Source organism: Acipenser ruthenus, chromosome 45 (assembly GCF_902713425.1).
Source record: "Acipenser ruthenus chromosome 45, fAciRut3.2 maternal haplotype, whole genome shotgun sequence".
NCBI classification, from domain to species: domain Eukaryota; kingdom Metazoa; phylum Chordata; class Actinopteri; order Acipenseriformes; family Acipenseridae; genus Acipenser; species Acipenser ruthenus.
Window position 1 is genome coordinate 9,217,823 of NC_081233.1, and position 25,532 is coordinate 9,243,354.

Sequence of the window (25,532 nt, forward strand, 5' to 3'; positions counted from 1 at the left end):
TGTTTCGTTTACATTTGGCGAAAAAACGGCCCGTTCGTTTCGATGGGAGTTTTTTTTTTTTTTTTTTTTTTTTTTTTAAATTAATATTTAAATAACCACAGGTATTACTGCAAGCTACAAAACAAGACCTTTAGCACGGAAACGAGTGTGACCCTAACCCTAAACCCTAACCCTAACCCTAACCCTAACCAGCGCCTCTGACTCAGGAGAAACAAAGGTAAGTTTATAATGTTTTTTTAAAAATTGCAAATCAGTCTTTTTACAATTTAGGGAAATTGGGATAAATGCTAATTATACAATTCCAAGAGCTATTTATAATTCGTATAACTAGCTAAAATCAAAGTTAGGGTTTGTCTTCATTTATTTACATATATTAAAATAAGTTAAAATATTATTGTCACCAAAACGGTGTTTAAGGATTATATGTTCAATGTTTTATACAATTCTAATTATTAAAAAATATATCTAATTTAAATATAAGTACCTTTCCAGTTAAGTAGCACAAATCAGTACCTATTGAATTATGGATAATATGGATATATACAGGATATGGAGTAACCCATTGAATTAGTCTGCCTTAAACACCACAATTAACCACCAGGGGGAGATGTTCTGAAACTACATGCAATCTTGTATTCCGCCAATTGTAAACAATTGTATTTTTGTCTCACCAATAATAAGTAAATATATTTGTCTTGTGTAGCTGCTCCAGCGGTCTCGTTGTGTTCAGTGTATTTATCTTGTGTAGCTGCTCCAGCGCTCTCACTGTGTTCAGTGTATTTATCTTGTGTAGCTGCTCCAGCACTCTCGCTGGGGAAATCATCCAAATGCCTATGATGGTCCAATAAGCTACAGTCACATTATTACACTTCCCTCTATAAAAATGACAAATACTCCACAAAGAAGAGTCAAAATGGACTTTATTGATTTAATTAGAGGGGGTCATGAAACAGAAAGATCATTCCTCCATGGTATGATCAAATCAGTGTGACAGACACACACACACACACACATACACACACAGAGAGAGACATACTCTGCTGTATTCTGCTACTAGATCACTTCTGTTCAAGAATGCCCAGAAGCACTGACACCCTGTTGTTTTACCACTCAAATCAATAGTTTTCTTTTCAATTACTGTATATTATTATTTTTTACTATTTGTCTTTAAGAGGAGGTTAAAGAAGGCTGGAGCAGTTTGTTTGTCTTCTACATTAGCATTTGCAATACAAGCACATGGATTTTACAGCTGAATGCACACCCCTTGACTCGTTACAGTCTCACAGTGTTGCTGGTGCTGCTTTAGCAGGTGTAAGTGGGTGTGGATCTGTTCTCCTGACCTGAGCTTGGTCTGCGGTCTCAAACAGTGCAGCTTTACTGCAAACTACATCACAAAACAGAAACACACGACTGAAGGCCACACAGGCAGGGAGTGTTCATCTGAGGACTGACTCCTCCCTCTGTCAGCTCTGGCTCTGTTCATCACCACAGCTATTGTGCCTCAGCTTTTATATATTTTGAAAGCTTTGCTTTTGGAATTGCAGTGAACAGTCTGTTTGTTTAAAATTGATTTTTCCAAGTGGATCCACAGTGGATAGGTAGGGTAAGGTTAGGCTTGCTTAGGTAGATCAATAAGAATCTTATTTCCATCCCTGTTACTAGAGTAATGATAATAGTGACATTAGATGGAAGCTGTTGATACTTCATTTGGATTATATAGATTTTATAATAATTCATAATATGAATATGTTTTGATTATAAAAAGGTCTGCATTATGTATTAATTACAATTCATAACAATGAAGAAATTAAAGAATGTGGAAGCTTTGATCATTATATTTACACAGTTATGTTTATCTTAAACATACAGTTGTAGTGTAAATAACTACAGTACGTACTGTACAGTTTATTGTGTGTGTTTTAATGAAGTCAGCTGCTGTAGGTTGTACCTGCCGCTGGAACTCTGTTTACACCGCACCGTGGAACTTTTAATTTTATTTGTATTCTGATTAATTTTACTATTACTTTTTCAAATTGTTTTAATTAATTGTATTGTAATTGTTGGTGTTATTGCCTTGTAAAGAGCTTTGAGATACTGCTGTATGAAAGGTACTCCTCTATAATAAATAAACATGCTTAATTACAGTGTTCTTCAGTCTAGTATCCCTTCCACTGACAGTCAAGCACAACCCTATTCAATTATGTGAGGAGAACCGGTAAACTGATGAGTCAAAACTTAAGATATGATTATTATTATTTAATATTATTTTGTTAAGTTTACTTAAGCATTTTATAAGGAATCGGAAATACACATCATCAAATATTATTAATAGGTAATGCGATCATCTTTATTTTTTGCATGAAATATGAATTCATATTGGTTCGCCGTTCACCGTGGCGGTTTATAATTTTAAATGTGATTCATATTGGTTCACAGCGTTCACGCTGGCGGGTTATAGTTTTAAATATGACCTCATATTTGTTCACAGCGTTCACGCTTTTCTAAACAGGAATTTCAACCCTTGGCATGTTTACCCTCTGCTCCTGCTCTGAGAATGCTTCACTGCCCATTCTGCACACTGAGACCTGCCCTACGCTGCCCCTGCAAGCAGGCGCAGCCACTGGAACAGCACAGCCGGTGCTCATGAAGAATGGGGTGTGTGGCATTCAAAACGCCAGCTTTAGTGACATCAGACAGCCTGCAGAGTCTGGCACAGCAGCACGTAAGAATGGCATCGCTGGCATGGTTCCTGTGTGGCGCAGACGTGCACAAACAAAGCGATTGTTATGAATGCAAACTGACACATCCTGGGTGGAGGTAGTGGGGGTTGTATTCAATTGAAGCTGATTGATTCACACAGCCCCTGCTGCCTGTGAAACACTGCCCACTTTAAATACAAAACGGGAGGCGCTCTGAATTTAATGAAGGAGAGGTCGTTCAAAATGTAGAAGCCCGTCAGAATATGGGGCTATGATATAAATTGAATGGGATATTTTAGGGATGTCAGTCTCTGTTTAATCTCCTAAACAATTAAACTTCAGTTTTAAATGCTTAGAACTCTTTGTAATCAATTAGGACAATAAATACATAAATAAATAAATAGAATAAAACTCCTCTATCTTAGCGTCTTCGTAGTTTGTTTTCTAGTGCAAGACTACATGGACTTGCCTTATCCAGTTAGTGATATTGGTAAAAAAAAAGAAAAGGTTCAAGTAAAATCATGTAGGTAAAGAAGCCACAACAATAATTAACAACAACTTTGATTTATCAAAGCTTATCATCACGTGGGTCGGTGAACTCAAAGACAGTTACTTAATTTTATTGTAGGTGAAACAACGCGATTCGTTTTTATGACTGAACAAAAGCACGTACTATGTCCATGAATAGAACAGCATAATAAAACGATCGAATAAATAAATTAAAAAAAAAAACACTAACACAATTCATTTTTGACTGTGATCAACTTTTTGTTTAATGTTTTATTGAATGTTGTTATCTATTCCCGACTCTCGCACCCACCCGAGGCCGCGCGGTCTCGTAACACACAGAGAGCCCCGCCGCTCTAGTTTTGCACCGGCGGCTCACGCTAGTCCACAGCCGCCGAGGGGTGGTGTTTCGCCACGGCGGAGGTGGGGCCTTCTTACTTCCTCACTCAAACACAGCCTGTCCGCCCCAGCATCTCGCACAGATCACCAGCGCTTGCTGCTTCGGCGAGGGGCGGTGATTTGTCTTCCTTCCTGGTGGATTTCCCTTTTAACCCCGGTACCAACATGGCTGCCCTTACAGCCTGGTTCTGGAACGAGCGGTTCTGGCTCCCACACAACGTGACCTGGGCCGATCTGGCGGACCCCGAGCCCGGGGTCGAGTATCCCAAAGCTGGACATGTCCTGTCTGCCTTGCCGCTGGCCCTGGGGATCTTTGCCGTCAGGATACTGTTTGAAAGGTAGGTAACTGGTGGATTTTCACAAACGAACAGTGTCGTTTTATTTTATATTTATAATAGTAATAAATAATCGCATGGTTAGATGGCGATGTATAATAAAATAAGGATTGTTAGGGTTATATAGATGGTCAGTGGTCATCTTTATTATATTGTAGAAGAACTCGCATCAGATCTAACAGAAAGAAAACGAGTCGGTTTTATCCTTCGTACAGTCTGTAAGACTATTAGTCGTTTCGGTTGCTACAGTGATGCAGTAAAGTCTGTATTTCTGTTTAGTCTCATAAACACGTCTTTATTTATTTATTTTGGAACAGTAAGATGTACGTGCGGACGAGTGGGCAATGCTGTATTATTATTATTATTATTATTATTATTATTATTATTATTATACTGTTGCTTACACCTGGTCTTGAAGCTGCTGCTAGTAGTAATCACGTATGGAGTGCTGCTGTGGTGACGATCAGAAAAGCTCTTATTTATACTTAAACAAAAACTAACCATAAAACAAACCTGTCGACCCCACATCTAAACATTGTTACATACTTGCTTTTAAAGTAGGTGTCATATTGTTATGTTTACTATACAACACCGCTCGTTACGGGTGCTGCAAATGTGCCTTGGTAAGTAGAAAAAAAAAAAAAAAAAAAAGCTTTCGCGTTTTTAATATTTTTTTTCAGTGGTAAGAAATGAAGGGTCATTTTAATTGATTGATTACAGGCAGTGGCACGGAAACAATTTTTATAGTGGGGGTGCTGAAAGCCATTGAACAAAACTGCAACCCCATAGAAGCAGCTGCACAGCACTTCAATGCAGGGCGTGCTACCGCACCCCAGCACCCCAGCACCCCGAGTTCCAGCGTCCCAGGTTACGGGTACGTGTTCATCCACGTTAAGTGGAACTCGGGTGTTTTTGGAGGTAGGGAAAGTGAGATGGGAAATACAGAAACTGTAATTTACTGTATGCAGAGATGGAAGTGAAACTCCTGTTGCATAACACTTCTCCCTTTCCAGGTTTTACTACAAGCTTGATTAGCCACAGTGTACAGGCAACACGCTCAGGTAGTTCTGAAGTTTATGATGCTGTGTGTGAGTTTGAAGGCTCTTTGCACACAGACTTATTTAAATGGATTCAATTGCACATGGGATCAGCTTGCTTGGACCTCATCAAATGTTTTCTTATTTAAAGTCAACAAAACTCCAAAACCTATTCACTAAACTCAGGAGTTATTTAAAGAATAATCACAAACATTTTCAGAGCTATGTCTTTAGGAGTGGTTTTATTAAGCTTACAGCACAGAAGTAGCTTCATGGAAAGAATACCCATAGGGAAGTAATTAAATACTTTCAGTGTCTTGTACTAACAAATAAAAACAAACATGGAAATAGTCTAATATGCAAATAGGTGTTAGTTATCAGATTGGTTTACTTCTCTGCAGTGGAGTTCTCTTTCCTATACTACTAGAGCGCTCTGCAGTGTGGAGAGTGGAGTTCTCTTTCCTATACTGCTAGAGCGCTCTGCAGTGTTGAGAGTGGAGTTCTCTTTCCTATACTACTAGAGCGCTCTGCAGTGTTGAGAGTGGAGTTCTCTTTCCTATACTACTAGAGCGCTCTGCAGTGTTGAGAGTGGAGTTCTCTTTCCTATACTACTAGAGCGCTCTGCAGTGTTGAGAGTGGAGTTATCTTTCCTATACTGCTAGAGCGCTCTGCAGTGTTGAGTGGAGTTCTCTTTCCTATACTCAGTGTTGAGAGTGGAGTTCTCTTTCCTATACTGCTAGAGCGCTCTGCAGTGTGGAGAGTGGAGTTCTCTTTCCTATACTGCTAGAGCGCTCTGCAGTGTTGAGAGTGGAGTTCTCTTTCCTATACTACTAGAGCGCTCTGCAGTGTTGAGTGGAGTTCTCTTTCCTATACTACTAGAGCGCTCTGCAGTGTTGAGAGGGGAGTTCTCTTTCCTATACTGCTAGAGCGCTCTGCAGTGTTGAGAGGGGAGTTCTCTTTCCTATACTACTAGAGCGCTCTGCAGTGTGGAGAGTGGAGTTATCTTTCCTATACTGCTAGAGCGCTCTGCAGTGTTGAGAGTGGAGTTCTCTTTCCTATACTACTAGAGCGCTCTGCAGTGTTGAGTGGAGTTCTCTTTCCTATACTACTAGAGCGCTCTGCAGTGTTGAGAGTGGAGTTCTCTTTCCTATACTGCTAGAGCGCTCTGCAGTGTTGAGAGTGGAGTTCTCTTTCCTATACTACTAGAGCGCTCTGCAGTGTTGAGAGTGGAGTTCTCTTTCCTATACTGCTAGAGCGCTCTGCAGTGTTGAGAGGGGAGTTCTCTTTCCTATACTCAGTGTTGAGAGTGGAGTTCTCTTTCCTATACTACTAGAGCGCGCTGCAGTGTTGAGAGTGGAGTTCTCTTTCCTATACTGCTAGAGTGCTCTGCAGTGTTGAGAGTGGAGTTCTCTTTCCTATACTACTAGAGTGCTCTGCAGTGTTGAGAGTGGAGTTCTCTTTCCTAAACTCAGTGTTGAGAGTGGAGTTCTCTTTCCTATACTACTAGAGCGCTCTGCAGTGTTGAGAGTGGAGTTCTCTTTCCTATACTGCTAGAGTGCTCTGCAGTGTTGAGTGGAGTTCTCTTTCCTATACTACTAGAGCGCTCTGCAGTGCTGAGAGTGGAGTTCTCTTTCCTATACTACTAGAGCGCTCTGCAGTGTTGAGAGTGGTTCTCTTTCCTATACTCAGTGTTGAGAGTGGAGTTCTCTTTCCTATACTGCTAGAGCGCTCTGCAGTGTTGAGAGTGGAGTTCTCTTTCCTATACTACTAGAGCGCTCTGCAGTGTTGAGAGTGGAGTTCTCTTTCCTATACTGCTAGAGTGCTCTGCAGTGTTGAGTGGAGTTCTCTTTCCTATACTACTAGAGCGCTCTGCAGTGCTGAGAGTGGAGTTCTCTTTCCTATACTACTAGAGCGCTCTGCAGTGTTGAGAGTGGTTCTCTTTCCTATACTCAGTGTTGAGAGTGGAGTTCTCTTTCCTATACTGCTAGAGCGCTCTGCAGTGTTAAGAGTGGAGTTCTCTTTCCTATACTACTGGAGCGCTCTGCAGTGTTGAGAGGAGTTCTCTTTCCTATACTACTACAGCGCTCTGCAGTGTTGAGAGTGGAGTTCTCTTTCCTATACTGCTAGAGCGCTCTGCAGTGTTGAGTGGAGTTCTCTTTCCCTATATTACAAGTATGATCTGCAGTGTTGAGGTGACCGAGTTAAATCTGCAATACAAGTGAAAGTGTTACGATGCAGAACCTGTATGCCTGGGAACTCACCTATTTGGACCCTGTTCTTTGCTCCCCAATTCATACGATACCAGGTAGAATTTGGACCTGGATGGTTTTGGAACCCGGACCCTGTTGATCAGGTTTACAGAAACGCTCGTCCCGGCAGACAGTTTCCTGCATATATTAATTCACTCAGTCAGTGCTTCGCTCATTAAATTTATCAAACTGCAGAGGGCCCTTTGTTGCCAGGTTACTCTCCTGAGCTTCTCCACACTTGAGACTCGACAGGTTTAAACACAAATAGTGTGGATCTTTCACATGCACAGCCTCACAAACAGAAGCCAAGAACTGCTCCCTCACTCCTAAGAGAAAGGCTGCTCCCTGCAGTCCAGGGCAGGTTTGAGGCATGGAGACTGAACTGCTCCCTCACCCCTCTGAGACAGGGTGCTCCCTGCAGTCCAGGGCAGGTTTGAGGCATGGAGACTGAACTGCTCCCTCACCCCTCTAAGAGAAAGGGTGCTCCCTCCAGTCCAGGGCAGGTTTGAGGCCTGGAGACTGAACTGAACCAGATCCTTCATTATTTGATTAGGTCAATTCAATAATTAAGCTATTGTTATCCATTGGAGGTCAAATAAATAATGATGGATCTGGTTGGACCAAAGTCCTGCAATGGAATGGATTGGAAGTGCCACAGTTGCCTCCCCCTGGTCCAGAAGGGATGGTAGATGTGCAGATTCTCCGCTGTGCAGACTGACCACACTGCGCTGTAATTTCATAGTTCTGGGTGTGGCTGCAATAGGAGCTGAAGAAGCAGCACTGCAGTGTGAAACCAGAGACGCTCTGTTTAGAAACAAAAGGATGCAAACGAGCCTCTGCAGCCTCCAGGGTGCTTTCAAACAGCTTTCAAACTGAGAGCCTCTCTGCAGGTCGACGCGAGCAAGCAAGCAAGAAAGCCAAACCTCCTGCAAGAAAATGTTTTATTTGTATGTGATGATGCACAAGGGTCAGGATTTCCGGGCTTGTGAAAGAACTGGATACATGGAAACAGTCAAAGAAACGTTTCGACTTCAGGCGTCGCCATTGTTTTATGGGGTTAATGGTAGAAATGAGGAACACCTGCATAATGATGAAAATGATAGACGGGAGGGAGTGAGGGGATAAGACAAAGAGAGAGGGGGGGGGATAGTGAAAGGGACGGAGTGAGGGAGGACAGAAGCCACGCCCTGTTTGAGATATGGCACTCGTTCTCACTCTCCCATATAGTGCACATTTCCTATTCTAACACTAAATTGGGGCAAAACTAAATACTCCTGCATTGAACGTTTTTGCACGTGTGTGTATACACACACACACACGCACACACATACACACACAGACACACAGTTTCGTAACCTATCACTTCCAATAAACCCTCTATCACACTTCAAGGTCTCGACACTTATCTCCCTATCAAAGGTTGGCTCCAACACTCCCCTTATAAAAGTTTACCACAGTTATTTTTGCAGTTTTCCCCCATGCTGTTCTCACGGTTATAGTGCATTTACCACAGTTTACCCTGGTTTGCCATGTTTATTAATATGCTTTACTGTACCTCGCTATTCTTTACAGTGCTTACCTATGCTTTCCCAATGCTTCATTACACTTTGCTGTGCTTTTACTGTGGGAAACTTTTCTAAGTGAAGGGGGAGAGGGGGGAGGGGGCAGGTGAAAAATGTACACCTCAAGCACTCTGGAGAATACGCAGGGCAGGCAGCTTTTTAGTTTGTTTGTTTTCACATAATTTTTTATAAAGCACAGGTCAGGTGTGAGATTCCTTGCAAAGGCTTCAGATCATAAGGTCTGTTAAACAGCTGGTTAATGATTTTGTCTTTTCTTTTTATAACCACAGTGTGTGTTTATGACTACGGCTGTCATAAAGACTGATCACGTATTTGAACCAGAAGTCAGAAACCTGGATTCAGTGCAGAGCCCACCAGGTTTATACAGGAGCGAAGTAATTCAAGCTTTTACATTCTGTGAGAGTAATGATTCCCATTGCAGTGAAACCTGGACTGCTCTGCAATGGGAGTCGCATTAGCATCATTATTATTATTATTATTATTATTATTATTATTATTAAGCTCACAGAATGGCTCACATCCATTCCAAATGTTTATATAAGACTTGTAGATAAGTTATCTTTTATTCTTTTATCGACAAGAAAAACAAAAGTCAACTGAAAGTGCAGAGGTCACATTCAAACTCACAGGCAGCCTCCATAAAACAAGACGTGAATGAGCAGCTCCCACAGGGATTCGGTTTAAAAAGGTATTTTATAATAGCTGGTGGATTGGGGGCATGTGCCATAAAACACTAAGAACATTTTTCCAAACAGTAAAGCAAAGCAAAGTGAGGCAAACATTCCATAGGGATTGCAAAGCACTGAGTGTCTTTCCCATAACTTTCAAAGGAGTGCAGGGAATTCTTTTTGTGTGTAACAGAAGTTTATTCTGGATAACAATGCTTTAAATCCAATCTCTTGAGTATACAGTGCAGAAGTATTATTATTAATAATAATAATAATAATAATAATAATAATAATAATAATTGGGTCCCCGGGAAGCAGACCAGTGAAGGATTACAAAACGAATGAACAGAAACCCATAACTTCAGAGACTTTAAAATAATTCATGAATCGTAATGACAGATTCTATCAATAGTTCTGTAACTGACTAGATCAGGAGCACACACAGGACGAATTGCAGTGTTACCCTGGTTATTTATACATATCCATAACTATTAAACGCTGAATAGCGGTACATTCATAAAGACTGACTTAATAAATCAGTGGAGGTGCTTGTCGTTGCATTCATTATCTGTTGGTGTCTCTGAATAGCAGTGTTTGTAAAACAAGCTTTCCTCTGCTGCTTAGCGTCGTCGTGCCGCGCAGGGCTCAGCGAGGAGACGCTGCTGCTGAAGGAAACGCTGGCCGCTGTTACGAGCTCAGCGTTAGCCTGCTTGCACTTCAGAGTGCTGTGGATTTAGAATGTGGATTTCCTGGTAGATGTGAAGGTGGTTTTGTAGTTTTAGACTGAGAGCACCACAGCTCAGAACCAGGCTGCCAGGGCAGGCAGTCTGATGCCAACAAGCCCCAGAAACTGCACTTCAGCTCAGGGTTAAACATTCTCTTAATAAATCATTGATGGAGTAGATTGTGGGAGTGTGTCTGTGTATTAGAGTGTGAAATTCCACAGGTTGTGCTGGCACTACACAGTCCCTCGTTAGGAGCCAAGGTGAAAAATACCACAGCCAGCTTGTGTTCTTCTTTATAATACGATGCAGCACCCAGCTTTTAAAAACAATACACTTGGTATCACAAGTACAACAAAGGTATTTTTTACCTTTAATAATAATAATAATAATAATAATAATGATAGCTGTTCTTTTCCGCAGGTTCATTGCCAGGCCGTGTGCCTTTCTATTGCGGATACAGGCCAGTGGTCACAGAGTAGCACAACCCAACACCATTCTAGAGAAAGTGTTTACATCCATAACAAAGGTGAGGGAGGGGCTCCTGTACAACCTGGCAGGGGGGCGAGGGCAAGTGTGCATCTCTGAATATTACACTGTGTCTGTGTGTCTCTGTGCGAGTCTCTGTGTATTACACTGTGTCTGTGTGTCTCTGTGTGAGTCTCTGAGTATTTCACTGTGTCTGTGTGTCTCTGTGAGAGTCTCTGTGTATTACACTGTGTCTGTGTGTCTCTGTGCGAGTCTCTGAGTATTACACTGTGTCTGTGTGTCTCTGTGTGAGTCTCTGAGTATTTCACTGTGTCTGTGTGTCTCTGTGCGAGTCTCTGTGTATTACACTGTGTCTGTGTGTCTCTGTGTGAGTCTCTGTGTATTACACTGTGTCTGTGTGTCTCTGTGTGAGTCTCTGAGTATTTCACTGTGTCTGTGTGTCTCTGTGCGAGTCTCTGTGTATTACACTGTGTCTGTGTGTCTCTGTGCGAGTCTCTGTGTATTACACTGTGTCTGTGTGTCTCTGCGAGTCTCTGTGTATTACACTGTGTCTGTGTGTCTCTGTGTGAGTCTCTGTGTATTTCACTGTGTCTGTGTGTCTCTGTGTGAGTCTGTGTATTACACTGTGTCTGTGTGTCTCTGTGTGAGTCTCTGTGTATTACACGGTGTCTGTGTGTCTCTGTGTGAGTCTCTGAGTATTTCACTGTGTCTGTGTGTCTCTGTGCGAGTCTCTGTGTATTTCACTGTGTCTGTGTGTCTCTGTGTGAGTCTCTGAGTATTACACTGTGTCTGTGTGTCTCTGTGTGAGTCTCCTGAGTATTACACTGTGTCTCTGTGTGAGTCTCTGTGTATTTCACTGTGTCTGTGTGTCTCTGTGTGAGTCTCTGTGTATTACACTGTGTCTGTGTGTCTCTGTGTGAGTCTCTGAGTATTACACTGTGTCTGTGTGTCTCTGTGTGAGTCTCCTGAGTATTACACTGTGTCTCTGTGTGAGTCTCTGTGTATTTCACTGTGTCTGTGTGTCTCTGTGTGAGTCTCTGTGTATTACACTGTGTCTGTGTGTCTCTGTGTGAGTCTCTGAGTATTTCACTGTGTCTGTGTGTCTCTGTGTGAGTCTCTGAGTATTACACTGTGTCTGTGTGTCTCTGTGTGAGTCTCCTGAGTATTACACTGTGTCTCTGTGTGAGTCTCTGTGTATTTCACTGTGTCTGTGTGTCTCTGTGTGAGTCTCTGTGTATTACACTGTGTCTGTGTGTCTCTGTGTGAGTCTCTGAGTATTTCACTGTGTCTGTGTGTCTCTGTGTGAGTCTCCTGAGTATTACACTGTGTCTCTGTGTGAGTCTCTGTGTATTTCACTGTGTCTGTGTGTCTCTGTGTGAGTCTCTGTGTATTACACTGTGTCTGTGTGTCTCTGTGTGAGTCTCTGAGTATTTCACTGTGTCTGTGTGTCTCTGTGTGAGTCTCTGTGTATTACACTGTGTCTGTGTGTCTCTGTGCGAGTCTCTGTGTATTTCACTGTGTCTGTGTGTCTCTGTGTGAGTCTCTGAGTATTACACTGTGTCTGTGTGTCTCTGTGTGAGTCTCTGAGTATTTCACTGTGTCTGTGTGTCTCTGTGAGAGTCTCTGTGTATTACACTGTGTCTGTGTGTCTCTGTGCGAGTCTCTGAGTATTACACTGTGTCTGTGTGTCTCTGTGTGAGTCTCTGAGTATTTCACTGTGTCTGTGTGTCTCTGTGCGAGTCTCTGTGTATTACACTGTGTCTGTGTGTCTCTGTGTGAGTCTCTGTGTATTACACTGTGTCTGTGTGTCTCTGTGCGAGTCTCTGTGTATTACACTGTGTCTGTGTGTCTCTGCGAGTCTCTGTGTATTACACTGTGTCTGTGTGTCTCTGTGTGAGTCTCTGTGTATTTCACTGTGTCTGTGTGTCTCTGTGTGAGTCTGTGTATTACACTGTGTCTGTGTGTCTCTGTGTGAGTCTCTGTGTATTACACGGTGTCTGTGTGTCTCTGTGTGAGTCTCTGAGTATTTCACTGTGTCTGTGTGTCTCTGTGCGAGTCTCTGTGTATTTCACTGTGTCTGTGTGTCTCTGTGTGAGTCTCTGAGTATTACACTGTGTCTGTGTGTCTCTGTGTGAGTCTCCTGAGTATTACACTGTGTCTCTGTGTGAGTCTCTGTGTATTTCACTGTGTCTGTGTGTCTCTGTGTGAGTCTCTGTGTATTACACTGTGTCTGTGTGTCTCTGTGTGAGTCTCTGAGTATTACACTGTGTCTGTGTGTCTCTGTGTGAGTCTCCTGAGTATTACACTGTGTCTCTGTGTGAGTCTCTGTGTATTTCACTGTGTCTGTGTGTCTCTGTGTGAGTCTCTGAGTATTTCACTGTGTCTGTGTGTCTCTGTGTGAGTCTCTGAGTATTTCACTGTGTCTGTGTGTCTCTGTGTGAGTCTCGGTGTATTACACGGTGTCTGTGTGTCTCTGTGTGTGTCTGCTGATCCCCCGTCCCCTCTCCTGGTCTCTCTGCTGACCCTCGTCCCCTCTCCTGGTCTCTCTGCTGACCCCCGTCCCTCTCCTGGTCTGTCCTCAGTACCCTGATGGCCGGCGTCTCGAGGGGCTGTCCAAGCAGCTGGACTGGGACATCATAAAGATCCAGCGCTGGTTCCGGCTCCGGCGCAACCAAGACAAGCCGAGCCTGCTGACCAAGTTCTGCGAGAGCATGTGGGTCCAAAACTTCACTGCAGTCGCGTACCAGGGGTCCTAGACCAGCACTGTTAATAACTTGGGTTAAAGGGTTACGAGTTCAGTGTAAAGTGTTGTCAAACACGCAGCCCATAGGTGCCAGCCTTAGGGTTTTACATAGCAGTTTATTTAATGTTTAATATTCCTCCAGTCTTTTCCTGCCCTTATACAATGAAATGCTGTACAGGTACCGTCCTGTACACAATGACAAATAGTGACAGAGGGCTTTTCATGCTTGGGAATAACATTCCTGATATGCAGGGATGGAGATAAGACTCCTATTGCACAGCAGTTTCACCCATTCCAAGTGCCTGATTAACATTGGATAGTCCAACATTAGTGCCACTTTAGCTAAGGTAGCCCAATGTTCGTGCTAGCTGGGGTCTGTGAAACTAGCAGTCACATTTTTAAAGTGTTTTAATCCTAAACTTTGAACAGCAATTGTAACTCCCTCTCTCTCTCTCTCTCTCTCTCTCTCTCTCTCTCTCTCTCTCTCTCTCTCTCTCTCTCTCTCTCTCTCTCTCTCTCTCTCTCTCTCTCTCTCTCTCTCTCTCTCTCTCTCTCTCTCTCTGTCTGTTGGCAGGTGGAGGTTTACGTTCTATTTGTACATATTTATCTACGGGGTTCGATTCCTCTTGCAGGTCAGTTGCTGGGTTCTGTACACCGATAGAGAGTTTAGTTTATAATTATTATTATTATTTATTTATTATCAGACGCCCTTATCCAGGGCGACTTACAATCGTAAGCAAAAACATTTCAAGCTTTACAATACAAGTAATACAATAAGAGCAGGAAATACAATAACTTTTGTTATAATGGATTCGTTGATTGAGACAGGGGATGGGGGGTTGCATTCTGATTCATAGTGGAAAGGTTTGTCGTTGACTTTGAGTTTTTATTACGTTTCTTTCAGTATTTCTGAGCTTGTCTGACTGCCGCTGTGTTTTTCCTTCCAGACGCCCTGGCTGTGGGACACACGGCAATGCTGGTACAACTACCCCTATCAGGTGAGGCTAGCAACAGCAACAGCAGCCGGGACCGCAGCGACACTCCTACCTTCTCTGTACAAAACGAATTGCTGTAGAACACGTGTCACATGACTCGATACTCCTGTCAGTCTCCAGGACTGAATGTCAGGGGGTGAGGAGCGCTCTCATGACACCTCACTGTAGGCCCTTATAAAAGCTTCCCTCAGTAAAAGCACAGCCAAGTGTAATAAAACACAGTAAAAGCATGGTAAAGTGTAATAAAACACAGTGAAAGCATAGGTAAGCATTGTAAAGCACAGAGAGGTCTGGTAAAGCATATTCATAACTATAGTAAATGCATAGTATAACCATGGGAAAAGCATGGGGGTAAAACTGCAAAAATACTGTGCAAAAATACCATGGTAAACTTTTATAAGGGTTATCTAACATGAAAAATCACCAGCATCAAACTTACTTAAAGAACAGACAGACAGACACAGAAACACACAGACACACACACATGCACACACACACATGCACACAGACACACGCACACACACGCACACACACACACACGCACACACACGCACACACACACACACACACACACACACACACACACCCCTACACACACACACCCACACACACACAGACACACAGACACACACACACACACACAGACACAGACACACACGCACACACACACACGCACACACACACACGCACGCACACACGCACACACACACACACACACACACACACAGACACACACACACACACACACAGACACACACACACACAGACACACACACACACACACACACACACACACACACAGATACTCATCACATGCTGTAATCTCTCTCCACACACACACACACACACACACACACACACACACTCACTCATCACATGCTGTAATCTCTCTCCACACACACACACACACACACACACACAGATACTCATCACATGCTGTAATCTCTCTCCACAGACACACACACACACACACACACAGATACTCATCACATGCTGTAATCTCTCTCCACACACACACACACACACAGATACTCATCACATGCTGTAATCTCTCTCCACACACACACACACACACACACACACACACACACACACTCACTCATCACATGCTGTAATCTCTCTCCACACACACACACACACACACACACACACACACTCACTCATCACATGCTGTAATCTCTCTCCTCTCCAGACGCTGACCCCGGGGCTGTACTATTACTACATCACAGAACTGGCCTTCTATTGGTCCCTCATGTTCTCACAGTTTACAGACATTAAAAGAAAGGTAAGAGACTTCAACCCTAACCCTGATTTATGAATTAGCCCTTTGAAATCCTGGCATGTGATTGGTTAAAACCTCATGACATGACCAAAAATAGATAGACGCTGTTACATCATCACGCTGAGCGTCCTTCCTCTCTTCATCTTCAAATCAATACGACGTTCACAAACTCAACAGACTCCTCCAAGAATTCCCTGAGAGAGGCAGACAGACTGTTCTATGCCAAAAAAACTTACATAACTCTGCGCTGTGGACTTCAAAAACATGACTTTCTGACTGATTCATAAAACAGATATGGACTGCAGACCTAGACTCACAGTGGGAAACTAAAGGCATCCCGGAAAGAACTATACTTCCCTGCCGGGGAGGGCATGAGAGTCCCTGGTTGGTAACTATAGCTCTTCACTCGGGGGCCATAGTTTCCCACTATACTCCTCCTCGCCAGTCCATATTTACTATATATATATGTCCACACACACACACAGACGCAGTATAATTTTATTATATTGATGTGACACAGCCGTCTGAAATATCTTTGTACCAGATAGTTCGTATCGGATGGAAATTGCATTAAAATGAGCTGTGCTGTTTAATTGTTCTTATTTCGCTATATTATGTTGGTACTCTAGTTAAATGAGTATAATGTTTAAAGATGCAAGCTGACTGTCACACACTCAGGTCACCTCTGTTGTGGAGTGGGTACCAGCTTGCATCGTACAGCACCCTGGACAATATCTTAATCCCTTTCGGTCATTATAAAATACATTCACAGATAGTAAACTTAACAGGGTGCAACTGTACACGCAGTGACTAAGAGGGATATAGAAAACAACATTAAATATGAGTTGCTGATGATCTGCCTGCTGTAGTTTGCAGTGGGGCCTCATGACCAGTAATTGAAGGAGGTGGCAGCTGCTGCTGCTGTTGCTGCTGTTGTTGCTTCTAATGCACTAATTCAGTTTGGAGGGGAGGGGAGGGGAGGGGAGGGTGCTGACCGGGATCATGTGATCACCCTGCCCCCTCCCTTCAGATCTTGTGCTTCTGTAAAACAGCTTCAGTAGGTTAATAGATTTTAAGGCTGTGATCGATTTATGACCGCCTTCTGCTGTGAGTATTGGCTAATGATATAATGGCAAGCAGGTTTCAGACAGATCTGTTTATTTTTTTGGTTTTTTTTGGAGGTGTCGGCGTGTTAGATTCGGTTTCATTTCCGAAACGTTTGCAATGTCATATCTCTCCAAATTGTTGTAACTAATCAGAAGCCGTCATGAGACGGTCCTACAGTAGTGATGTTAGTTTATGATGCACTACAACATTACTGTGGATGAGACTGCAGGTGTAATCAGAAGCCGTCATGAGACGGTCCTACAGTAGTGATGTTAGTTTATGATGCACTACAACATTACTGTGGATGAGACTGCAGGTGTAAAAACGTTTCTAGGTATATCCCCTTCCCTCACTGCGTGTATGATTGCCATGTTGAGTTTCCTGTCTATTTTCGAATGCATTTTCTAATGCTTCTGTGTTCTCAACACCCCTCTTAGTGTCGGAGGTAACAGGTATGTGTGTTTGTGTTTTTGAAAATGATGAGTGTTTCTTCTAAAAGTCACGACACGATTGTGTCCCGTCGGTGCGACGAGGTTAAAAACGCTAGACCCACGAATGCAGACGAGCCCGGCTGTTTCGCACAGCGGTTGAGACGCTCTTTTGGGGACAGCGGCTCGCGCCCAGCCTCCACCCCAGAGCATTGACTGCAGCTCGTGTTACAGCTGTGCTCCCCCTAATGGCTGCTCTGTGTGTTGCAGGACTTCCTCATCATGTTCGTGCACCACATGGCTACCATCGGGCTGATCAGCTTCTCCTACGTGAACAACATGCTGCGTGTGGGAACCCTGGTCATGTGCGTGCACGACGCCTCGGACTTCCTGCTGGAGGTGAGGAGCACTTGTAGGGATGGAAATAAGACTCCCATTGCATAGCACACCAACCCAGTCCTGGTTTTACTGAGTTTTTAAAGACATGCCTGAGCTTTTTAACTTCACACTGTAAAGGAAAAACAACCTTGAGGGTGAAATGGCTGTGCAGCAGGAGTCTCCTTTCCATCCCTGCTGAGTGTGTTTGCAGTCAGAGCAGATCTACCTGAGTTATCACGAGATACACTCGATACAAGAAGAAACAGTGGAAAATTGTAACACAGAAAGACTTTTTGTTTTCCTTTTTACTGAAAAAGTTGCCGTAAAGAGAGTTTGGTAAAAATTGCTTTAAGAATCAAGTCCAGCGTGTGTGTGTGTGTGTGTGTGTGTGTGTGTGTGTGTGCACGTGTGTGTGTGTGTAGTTAGAACTGTCTACAATTTCATATCAATAGCTTGGGTGTGTCAGTGTGGCATTCTGATTTGAACTTTGTCTCTCTCTCGCGCTCTCTCTCTGTCCCTGGCAGGCTGCCAAAATGGCAAATTATGCGAAGTACCAGCATCTGTGTGACATGTTATTTGTGGGATTCGCCATGGTCTTCGTGGGAACACGGCTCGGAATATACCCACTGTGGTGAGTCACGGGGGGTAACAGATAGAGGGGCTCCTGTGTGCCTGTGTGTGCGTGTTCAGCACTCTGCAATAAAACACCCAATACTTAGAAATACTAAGAGTTTATTTTTACTATTTTTAAGTCTCCAAAATAAAGATTGATTTTAACAAGGTTAGGTTCATTGTGTGCTACAGATCCCAGGGATGGAAATACGACTCCTATTGCAGTGCAGTTCTGCTCATTCCAGGTTTTAATACATGCTTGCTTCGCCCCAGTGTATAGATAACAAGCTCACGTGTGTCTGATTAAACTCATGGCAAAACCAGGAATAGATCACACCGCTATGCAATGGGAGCCTTATTTCCATTCCTGAGATTCACTGAAGAGGATTGAAGGGGCTTGTATACTGGAAGAAATGTAATAAGCGGTATTGATTCTTCAATGGTCAGGCCTTGGTTCTGGCTATTGATGACGCAGTTTGTATAAAAAACAGGTTTGTCTAGTCGTTAGGCAGGCAGAGATGGAGGGATGGATGGATGGAGGGAAGGAGACAGATAGAGGTGTAACCTGACCAGGTGGATCCAGTCGCCTCCAGAACACCTGTTACTGCAGCCCCTGAAATCCATCCCTGTGCTGGGGGGCTCTGCACTCAACTGCTCCTCAACACTGCTAAATATTTTATTGCTCTGCACTGAGAGATGGGGGAGGAAGGTTGGGGAATATACCTCATCCGATCTTTCTCTTCCAGTCTGTATTTAAAGGGTTTAGACTAGGAATTAGCTTTAGACCACACTGAGGCTGAAACCTGCTGTTGCATACACAACAGAACATCTGTTTGTAGATATTCTGAACCCTCTCTCACTGCAGGGTCCTGAACACCACTCTGTTTGAAAGCTGGGAGATCATCGGTCCCTACCCCTCCTGGTGGCTCTTCAACGCCCTCTTGCTGGTGCTGCAGGTACTGCACGTCATCTGGTCCTACCTCATCCTGCGCATCGCATTCAAGGCTTTAAGTCGGGGGAAGGTGAGTCAGGGTTTGGGGGTTATAACCCATTTCACCCCATGTGCTGAGAGTATGTTTATCACTGCAGTGTCTCCATCGCGAAGCCAGCCTGTCTGCTGGAGCTCCTGCAGTGTCTCCATTGCGAAGCCAGCCTGTCTGCTGGAGCTCCTGCAGTGTCTCCATTGCGAAGCCAGCCTGTCTGCTGGAGCTCCTGCAGTGTCTCCATCGCGAAGCCAGCCTGTCTGCTGGAGCTCCTGCAGTGTCTGCATCGTGAAGCCAGCCTGTCTGCTGGAGCTCCTGCAGTGTCTGCATCGCGAAGCCAGCCTGTCTGCTGGAGCTCCTGCAGTGTCTCCATCGCGAAGCCAGCCTGTCTGCTGGAGCTCCTGCAGTGTCTCCATCGCGAAGCCAGCCTGTCTGCTGGAGCTCCTGCAGTGTCTCCATCGCAAAGCCAGCCTGTCTGCTGGAGCTCCTGCAGTGTCTCCTCCATCAGGACCCCATGTTCTGGATTCACAAGAAGGAAGAACTCGACTGGACAGAGAGGGTCTGTCACAAACCCTCTCAACGTGACCCCCCCTCTCTCTCTCTCTAGTTTCCATCTCCTTTCTTGCTTGCCTTCCCTCTCTCTACCTTTCTGTCTCCCCCTCTCCCTCTCACTGACTGTGTGCTGTTCCTCTCTCAGGTGTCGTGAGGAGGTCGCTCTCTCCTCTCTTCTCACTCTTTCTCTCTCGGGCTGGAGCCTGGGACTGGGAGATGGGCCTCCGCTGTAAGTCTTGCCTCTCTCTCCCTCTCTCTTTCCCTTTATTTTGCCAGCTGTTCTTGCCCCTCGCTTCCTCACCTGCTGCCTGTTTCTTTCTTGCTACTAACCACAGCTCTCGCTCCCCCGGAACTGATTTCAACAGCTTCCGTTTCCAGGCACTCCAGTAATGTGCTGTCCCAGTAACCTTTTTTTAAATAGGGTTTTTTATATAAGATCTTTTGGCTAATAAACTTGTTTTGTTTTTGTTCACCACTATATTAATAATAACTAATGGGAAAGTACAGAGTTAAAAAAAACACATCCCAATACCACAACTGCATTTCATTTTAACATGCTTTTCCCTGCAGGCCTATTCCACAGTAACTGTCTGTTTGTAAACAGAATAAAAAGTGCACACGGGCCTAGAGCAACTTGGTCTTCTCAAGCCCCTCTCATTGATTATTGGTACAGCGCACCTCAAGCCCCTCTCATTGATTATTGGTACAGCGCACCTCAAGCCCCTCTCATTGATTATTGGTACAGCGCACCTCAAGCCCCTCTCATTGATTATTGGTACAGCGCACCTCAAGCCCCTCTCATTGATTATTGATACAGCGCACCTCAAGCCCCTCTCATTGATTATTGGTACAGCGCACCTCAAGCCCCTCTCATTGATTATTGGTACAGCGCACCTCAAGCTCCTCTCATTGATTATTGGTACAGTGCACCTCAAGCCCCTCTCATTGATTATTGATACAGCGCACCTCAAGCCCCTCTCATTGATTATTAGTACAGCGCACCTCAAGCCCCTCTCATTGATTATTGGTACAGTGCACCTCAAGCCTCTCTCATTGATTATTGGTACAGCGCACCTCAAGCCCCTCTCATTGATTATTGGTACAGCGCACCTCAAGCCCCTCTCATTGATTATTGGTACAGTGCACCTAGCCAGATGAACGCTGATGGAATAGCCCTGCTGGGGACTGTTGTCATGTTTCAAGGCATGAGTGCATGAATAGCTCCCAAATCATTATTATTAATGATGATGATAATTAATAATAATGATATTATTAAGGAGCCGAATGCTTTAACTTTGCATACAAAAGTGAGAAGCAAAACAGAGAAAAAAATCCTAATCCATGAGGTGTACCTGGTTTGGTCAAAGCAAATATAACTATACCATGTATTGGATGTAGAGTCATGGCTCGGGGCTCCATCTAGTGGCGGATTTGAGAGTTACGTTGAGGAACACGAAGACACTTTTTCAGGAACAGTGGCTTGAAACCTTGTTCCAGGAGACCTAGTTTGAGGCTTTGCTGTATTAAACCCCATGTCTCCCCGGGTGTGCCGTGCAGTGGCCTGAAACCAAGTTCCAAGCCACAAAGTGGGTTCATGTTCCCTCAGCTTTACACCTGCTGTTTTCACTGGCCTGTTGTATGTAACAGCTGGTGGTGAGTTTTTGCTTGGCTGGGTGTCAAGCTGCATCCTAAAAGGGGTCTACAAAGTCCACCCAGGCACTATTCCAGCATTACCACAGAGAGTAGGACTGGGAGACACATTTGGATGCTGAGTAGGATTCAGGACAGAGGGTAGGAAGCACTTTTTAATTTTTTGTTGAGTGCATGCAAAGGGTTGCCTAGCCATGTTGTTGCTGCTGAACCACTGCGGTCCGTCAGGAGCGGTCTGTTCTGAGACCAATCAGCTGCCAGGAGCCGGACGAGCAGCGATGGGCAGATTGGCCTCTCATTCGTGACTCTGAACGCCTTTTAAATGTTTTTATAAAGTGGGTGTCACAGTGGTGGTGTGCCCTGCAGCTCTGCTCAGTTTCACACTGAAATGATATTCCTTGGCCCACATTATTAAGCCTGCTGTGCATCGTGAATAAACCAAAGAAAAGTAACGTTTCGGGTCAATTTCGATTCCTCTGAAGGCACGAGCCAAAATGTTCATCAACTTCACTTCTAGTTTTGCTTTCAAATAAAATCCCTTCCCTGCTATCCTGAGTCCTTCCCTTCCTCACCCATCACTCTCCTCTTCTAGGTCTCCAAGGATGACCGCAGCGACATAGAAAGCAGCTCGGACGAGGACGAGCAGGTGGTCAAGGACCCCAGGAAGCCAGCGGTCATCCACAGACACCCGACCACTAAAGGGGAGAACGGAACCAACGGCCACCTGACCCTGGGGACATGGGCACAGGAACACTAAAAGGGGGGGGGGGGTCCCTAATCACCCCCGATCAATAAACATTTATCCCCAAAGGACTGAGAAAGCATGAGAACGTCTCAGACGGGACCAGAGAGGGGAGGGCAAAACAGTGACAATTTTAAAGATGGGACGAAGAGCAGCACTCCGCTTCTGTTGTTGGGCCCTTTTTATCAAGCTGAGTAGTTCAAAGCCGTGTTTATGTTGTGTGTACTTGCCGTTATGTACTTGTTGTTTGTTTTGTTTGTTTTTTGTTTGGAGACAGATTAAAAGAAAAATTACTGCTATTATTATTAAACCAATCTGCCTGTTTTGAGCCTGTGAAGTTCTGGGGTGAGTTTGTGAGTACTTCAGTACCCCAGCTGACCCATAGCTTTAGTGAGAGTGAATTCTACTGTACAGAGCAGGGGTCTCCAATCCTGCTCCTGGAGGGCCATTACTCCACTCCAGGTTTAACAGACAGTAACATGAACCACTTCTGGATCTGGATGGAGGTTTATTTGTTTCAACTGAACAATTTAGAACAGAGTTGGAACAAAGACCAGGAGTGGAAGAGCCAGCTTTGGCCGCCCCTGTTGAACACGATACAGTAACCCTACCAGGGCAAGCCTGCTTTCATTTATGTATTACTATACAGTGTAGAGCAGATCTCTCTCAAAAACAAGAAATCAGAAAATCGCACAGAGATCTAAATGTGTGTGTGCACGAGGAGAGATCCTGTAGCATTGCAGAAAAAGTGCTTGTCTACCAGAAAGGAAAACTGCATAGAAAAAAAAACACATTTAATCATTTGGGTTTCCATTCTGTGACCCTGGTAACACAGACAAAGTGCAAGTCACACACACACACAGCACTGGGGTGCCAGGCAAAATCAGCAACGAGACACATTACTGTAAAAGCCCAAATGCTTGGAGCCTGCAAACATACCAACAGTCCCTTTATCCTGGATGCAAGCTTATTTTGGAGCTTGCAGTGCTGTACTGTAAATCCCTCTGGCAATACATATTTTACAAGTCTGTTGGCATGGTTGTGTTACTGCTGCATCCTTCCAGAGCAAATGGAACATACAGTATATATATATATATATATATATATATATATATATATATATATATATTTATTAAGGGTGGGACAGGCCAGGGTGGCGTCAGTCCTTGAGGATCTCCGATTGGTTCTCTGCAGCTTCCCGTAGTAGTTTCTGCCGCTGGTAGTAGCGATAGCCTCGCATGGTGCACAGATACCCGCCGTAGACCGTGAGCAGCATCATGGTGCCCGAGAACACGCGGTACCCCACGTCAGCGATCCGCTTCCCAAAAACCATGGCGACGAACCTGCGCAGCAACACACACACACACACGTCATTAACAACAACCTGAGTTACACACACACCAACCGGCCTCTCCTTTCAGAGCCCCCCCCCCCCCAGAAATGTTTTATTAAATGTCATGACAACAATCAAATACATATAACAAATAAAATCATCATCGAAAACTGCTACAGTGCTTTTTTTCTTTTTAGTTTAGAAATGTGTAGACTGTCGCATCGGGTGCTGTGCGATACACATTGATGTCTCCGGAGTGAAGACGACCTTGCACCGCTGAATAATTCAATGGTATAGTTTATTTCAATGTGATTTCATTTCCACATGATATAAACACATTACACCACATGGAAACGACATCACTTTTTTTTTTTTTTTTTTACTAGGGTGAAGCACGACACTTCCTGGGTTACAGGTAATCAGGGTGGAGGTCAATTCCTGTTTTTCAATTTCCATTTCCAAATCAATTCCCAGTTCCAATTCCTTCAAAGTAACTGGAATTGATATTTTAGAGATAATAATTGGTGCGATTGTTCAGCTGCTTTCATATGAAGCCCATTTATTTGACTAACGGTGACTGAACAATTGAAGTGATTTGTTGCCACTGTGAGAAGCTCATTTTAACAGAATGCTGCTCATTGCAATTAAGACCAGTGATGTGTTGGGATTGATTAAAAGGGAATTGGACTTGACCCGACCCTGCAAGTAATACAGTCCCAATCGAGCCCCGACTCGTGCATTGCGTCATAATTCACTTCCGACACACACCGAGTCTGGATTATACGAATTACACCGACAAACACGAAGTGAATATTTCATCGGGAGTATTTCAAACAAAACTAGAAATAAGCCTCCTGTTGCACAGCAGTTTGATCCATTCCCGGCTCGGCTAGGAGTTTAATAAGGCATGAGCTTGTTTGTACACTGTGGCTAATCAAGCAGCTGGAATGGGTGACACTGCGATGCAATAGGAGTCCTATTGCCATGAGTTAGAAAGGTTGGTACACGTTATTTTGTATTTAAAAGACTCAAATATTAATCATGTGTGTTTGTTGTGGAAACGATGACAGTGTTTCTCCTCAAAGTCACGACACTAGCGAAGGCTGTACTGCTAGTTGTGAAAAACGGAAAATGTCAGAAAATGTCTTTGTAAACACACTAGCAGTGCGTGAAAAATGTCAAAAATAACGAAATGTATTTGTTAATAACGTATCACAAGTACACACAACGACGTTTGAAATGATTTTTTTTTTTTTTTAACCATTCTTCAAACTTATTGTCAGATTTAGGGAATTTTGTAAAATCTTACCTCTATGATCTTACCTCGTTGCTCGACTTCAATGTCAGAATGGTACTTGCACACGTGATTTGGAGGTACGGGACGGTTGAAGGGACAAAATATACAGCCTGAAAACTCGAGAAAGAAAAAAAGTACGAAATTAAAACTGTGTTGATGTCGATTGTTACTTAAATGTAGGCCTAGTTCAAATATTGTACCTATCAATGTGAAGGGCGTACGTTGTATTCAACAATATAATGTATTCTACTGTAAATAGCATTTAAAAAAAAAAAACATGTGGGTACATAGTATAGAACACTGCTGCGTTCCGGCCGGTTAGCTCAGTTGGTTAGAGCGTGGTGCTAATAACGCCAAGGTCGCGGGTTCGATCCCCGTACGGGCCAGTACTTTTTATAGTAATTGTTATTTTATGTTATTTTAGATAGTATATAGTAAATATGCTTTCATTTGAAAGAACTTTATTACAATCAAAATACAAATAGCTATTTTTGAAAAATAAAACAATAATAAATAATCATGACGTGTAATTCTTTTGAGTTGCAAACATGAAAATGTTACGCAAAATGTCGACCACATAACGACAATTTCCCAATTTCTTCTGCTGCATAATTTAATTGCACGGTTAAAATTATGAAACTTGAACTACAGCTTCCCTATCCTGTACTAATACGTTTTCAAGCCCGCTCCTCCCTCTGAATATTTGTAAATCATAAATGTATTTATCTGTAAAAGTAAAAAT

The 25,532-nt window shown here is 43.7% G+C and overlaps 2 protein-coding genes and 1 non-coding gene across 4 annotated transcripts; 2 read left to right on the forward strand and 1 right to left on the reverse strand.

Moving 5' to 3' along the window:
* The first annotated feature begins 3,278 nt into the window (after positions 1-3,278).
* Positions 3,279-22,488, forward strand: LOC117401105 (ceramide synthase 6). Its single transcript, XM_059013132.1, has 10 exons — positions 3,279-3,943; positions 10,623-10,728; positions 13,271-13,401; positions 14,006-14,063; positions 14,379-14,429; positions 15,619-15,711; positions 17,514-17,642; positions 18,146-18,252; positions 19,099-19,255; positions 22,011-22,488. The coding sequence occupies exons 1-10, from the start codon at positions 3,771-3,773 to the stop codon at positions 22,173-22,175; spliced, it is 1,170 nt and encodes a 389-aa protein (XP_058869115.1). The 5' UTR covers positions 3,279-3,770; the 3' UTR covers positions 22,176-22,488.
* Positions 22,489-22,937: 449 nt separating this feature from the next.
* On the reverse strand, positions 22,938-25,001 carry LOC117966996 (cytochrome c oxidase assembly protein COX14 homolog). 2 transcript variants are annotated; one of them, XM_034914045.2, is made up of 2 exons: positions 24,817-25,001; positions 22,938-23,503 (listed from the first exon to the last, which is right to left on the reverse strand). In XM_034914045.2, exon 2 carries the CDS (start codon positions 23,491-23,493, stop codon positions 23,320-23,322), a length of 174 nt encoding a protein of 57 aa, XP_034769936.1. In that variant the 5' UTR covers positions 23,494-23,503; positions 24,817-25,001; the 3' UTR covers positions 22,938-23,319. The 2 variants fall into 2 exon arrangements, with proteins under 2 accessions (XP_034769936.1, XP_034769934.1); XM_034914043.2 differs by having other exon boundaries at positions 24,803-24,985.
* Positions 25,002-25,102: 101 nt separating this feature from the next.
* On the forward strand, positions 25,103-25,176 carry trnai-aau (transfer RNA isoleucine (anticodon AAU)). Its single transcript has one exon. It is a non-coding gene; the product is annotated as a tRNA-Ile (tRNA).
* Positions 25,177-25,532: the final 356 nt, after the last annotated feature.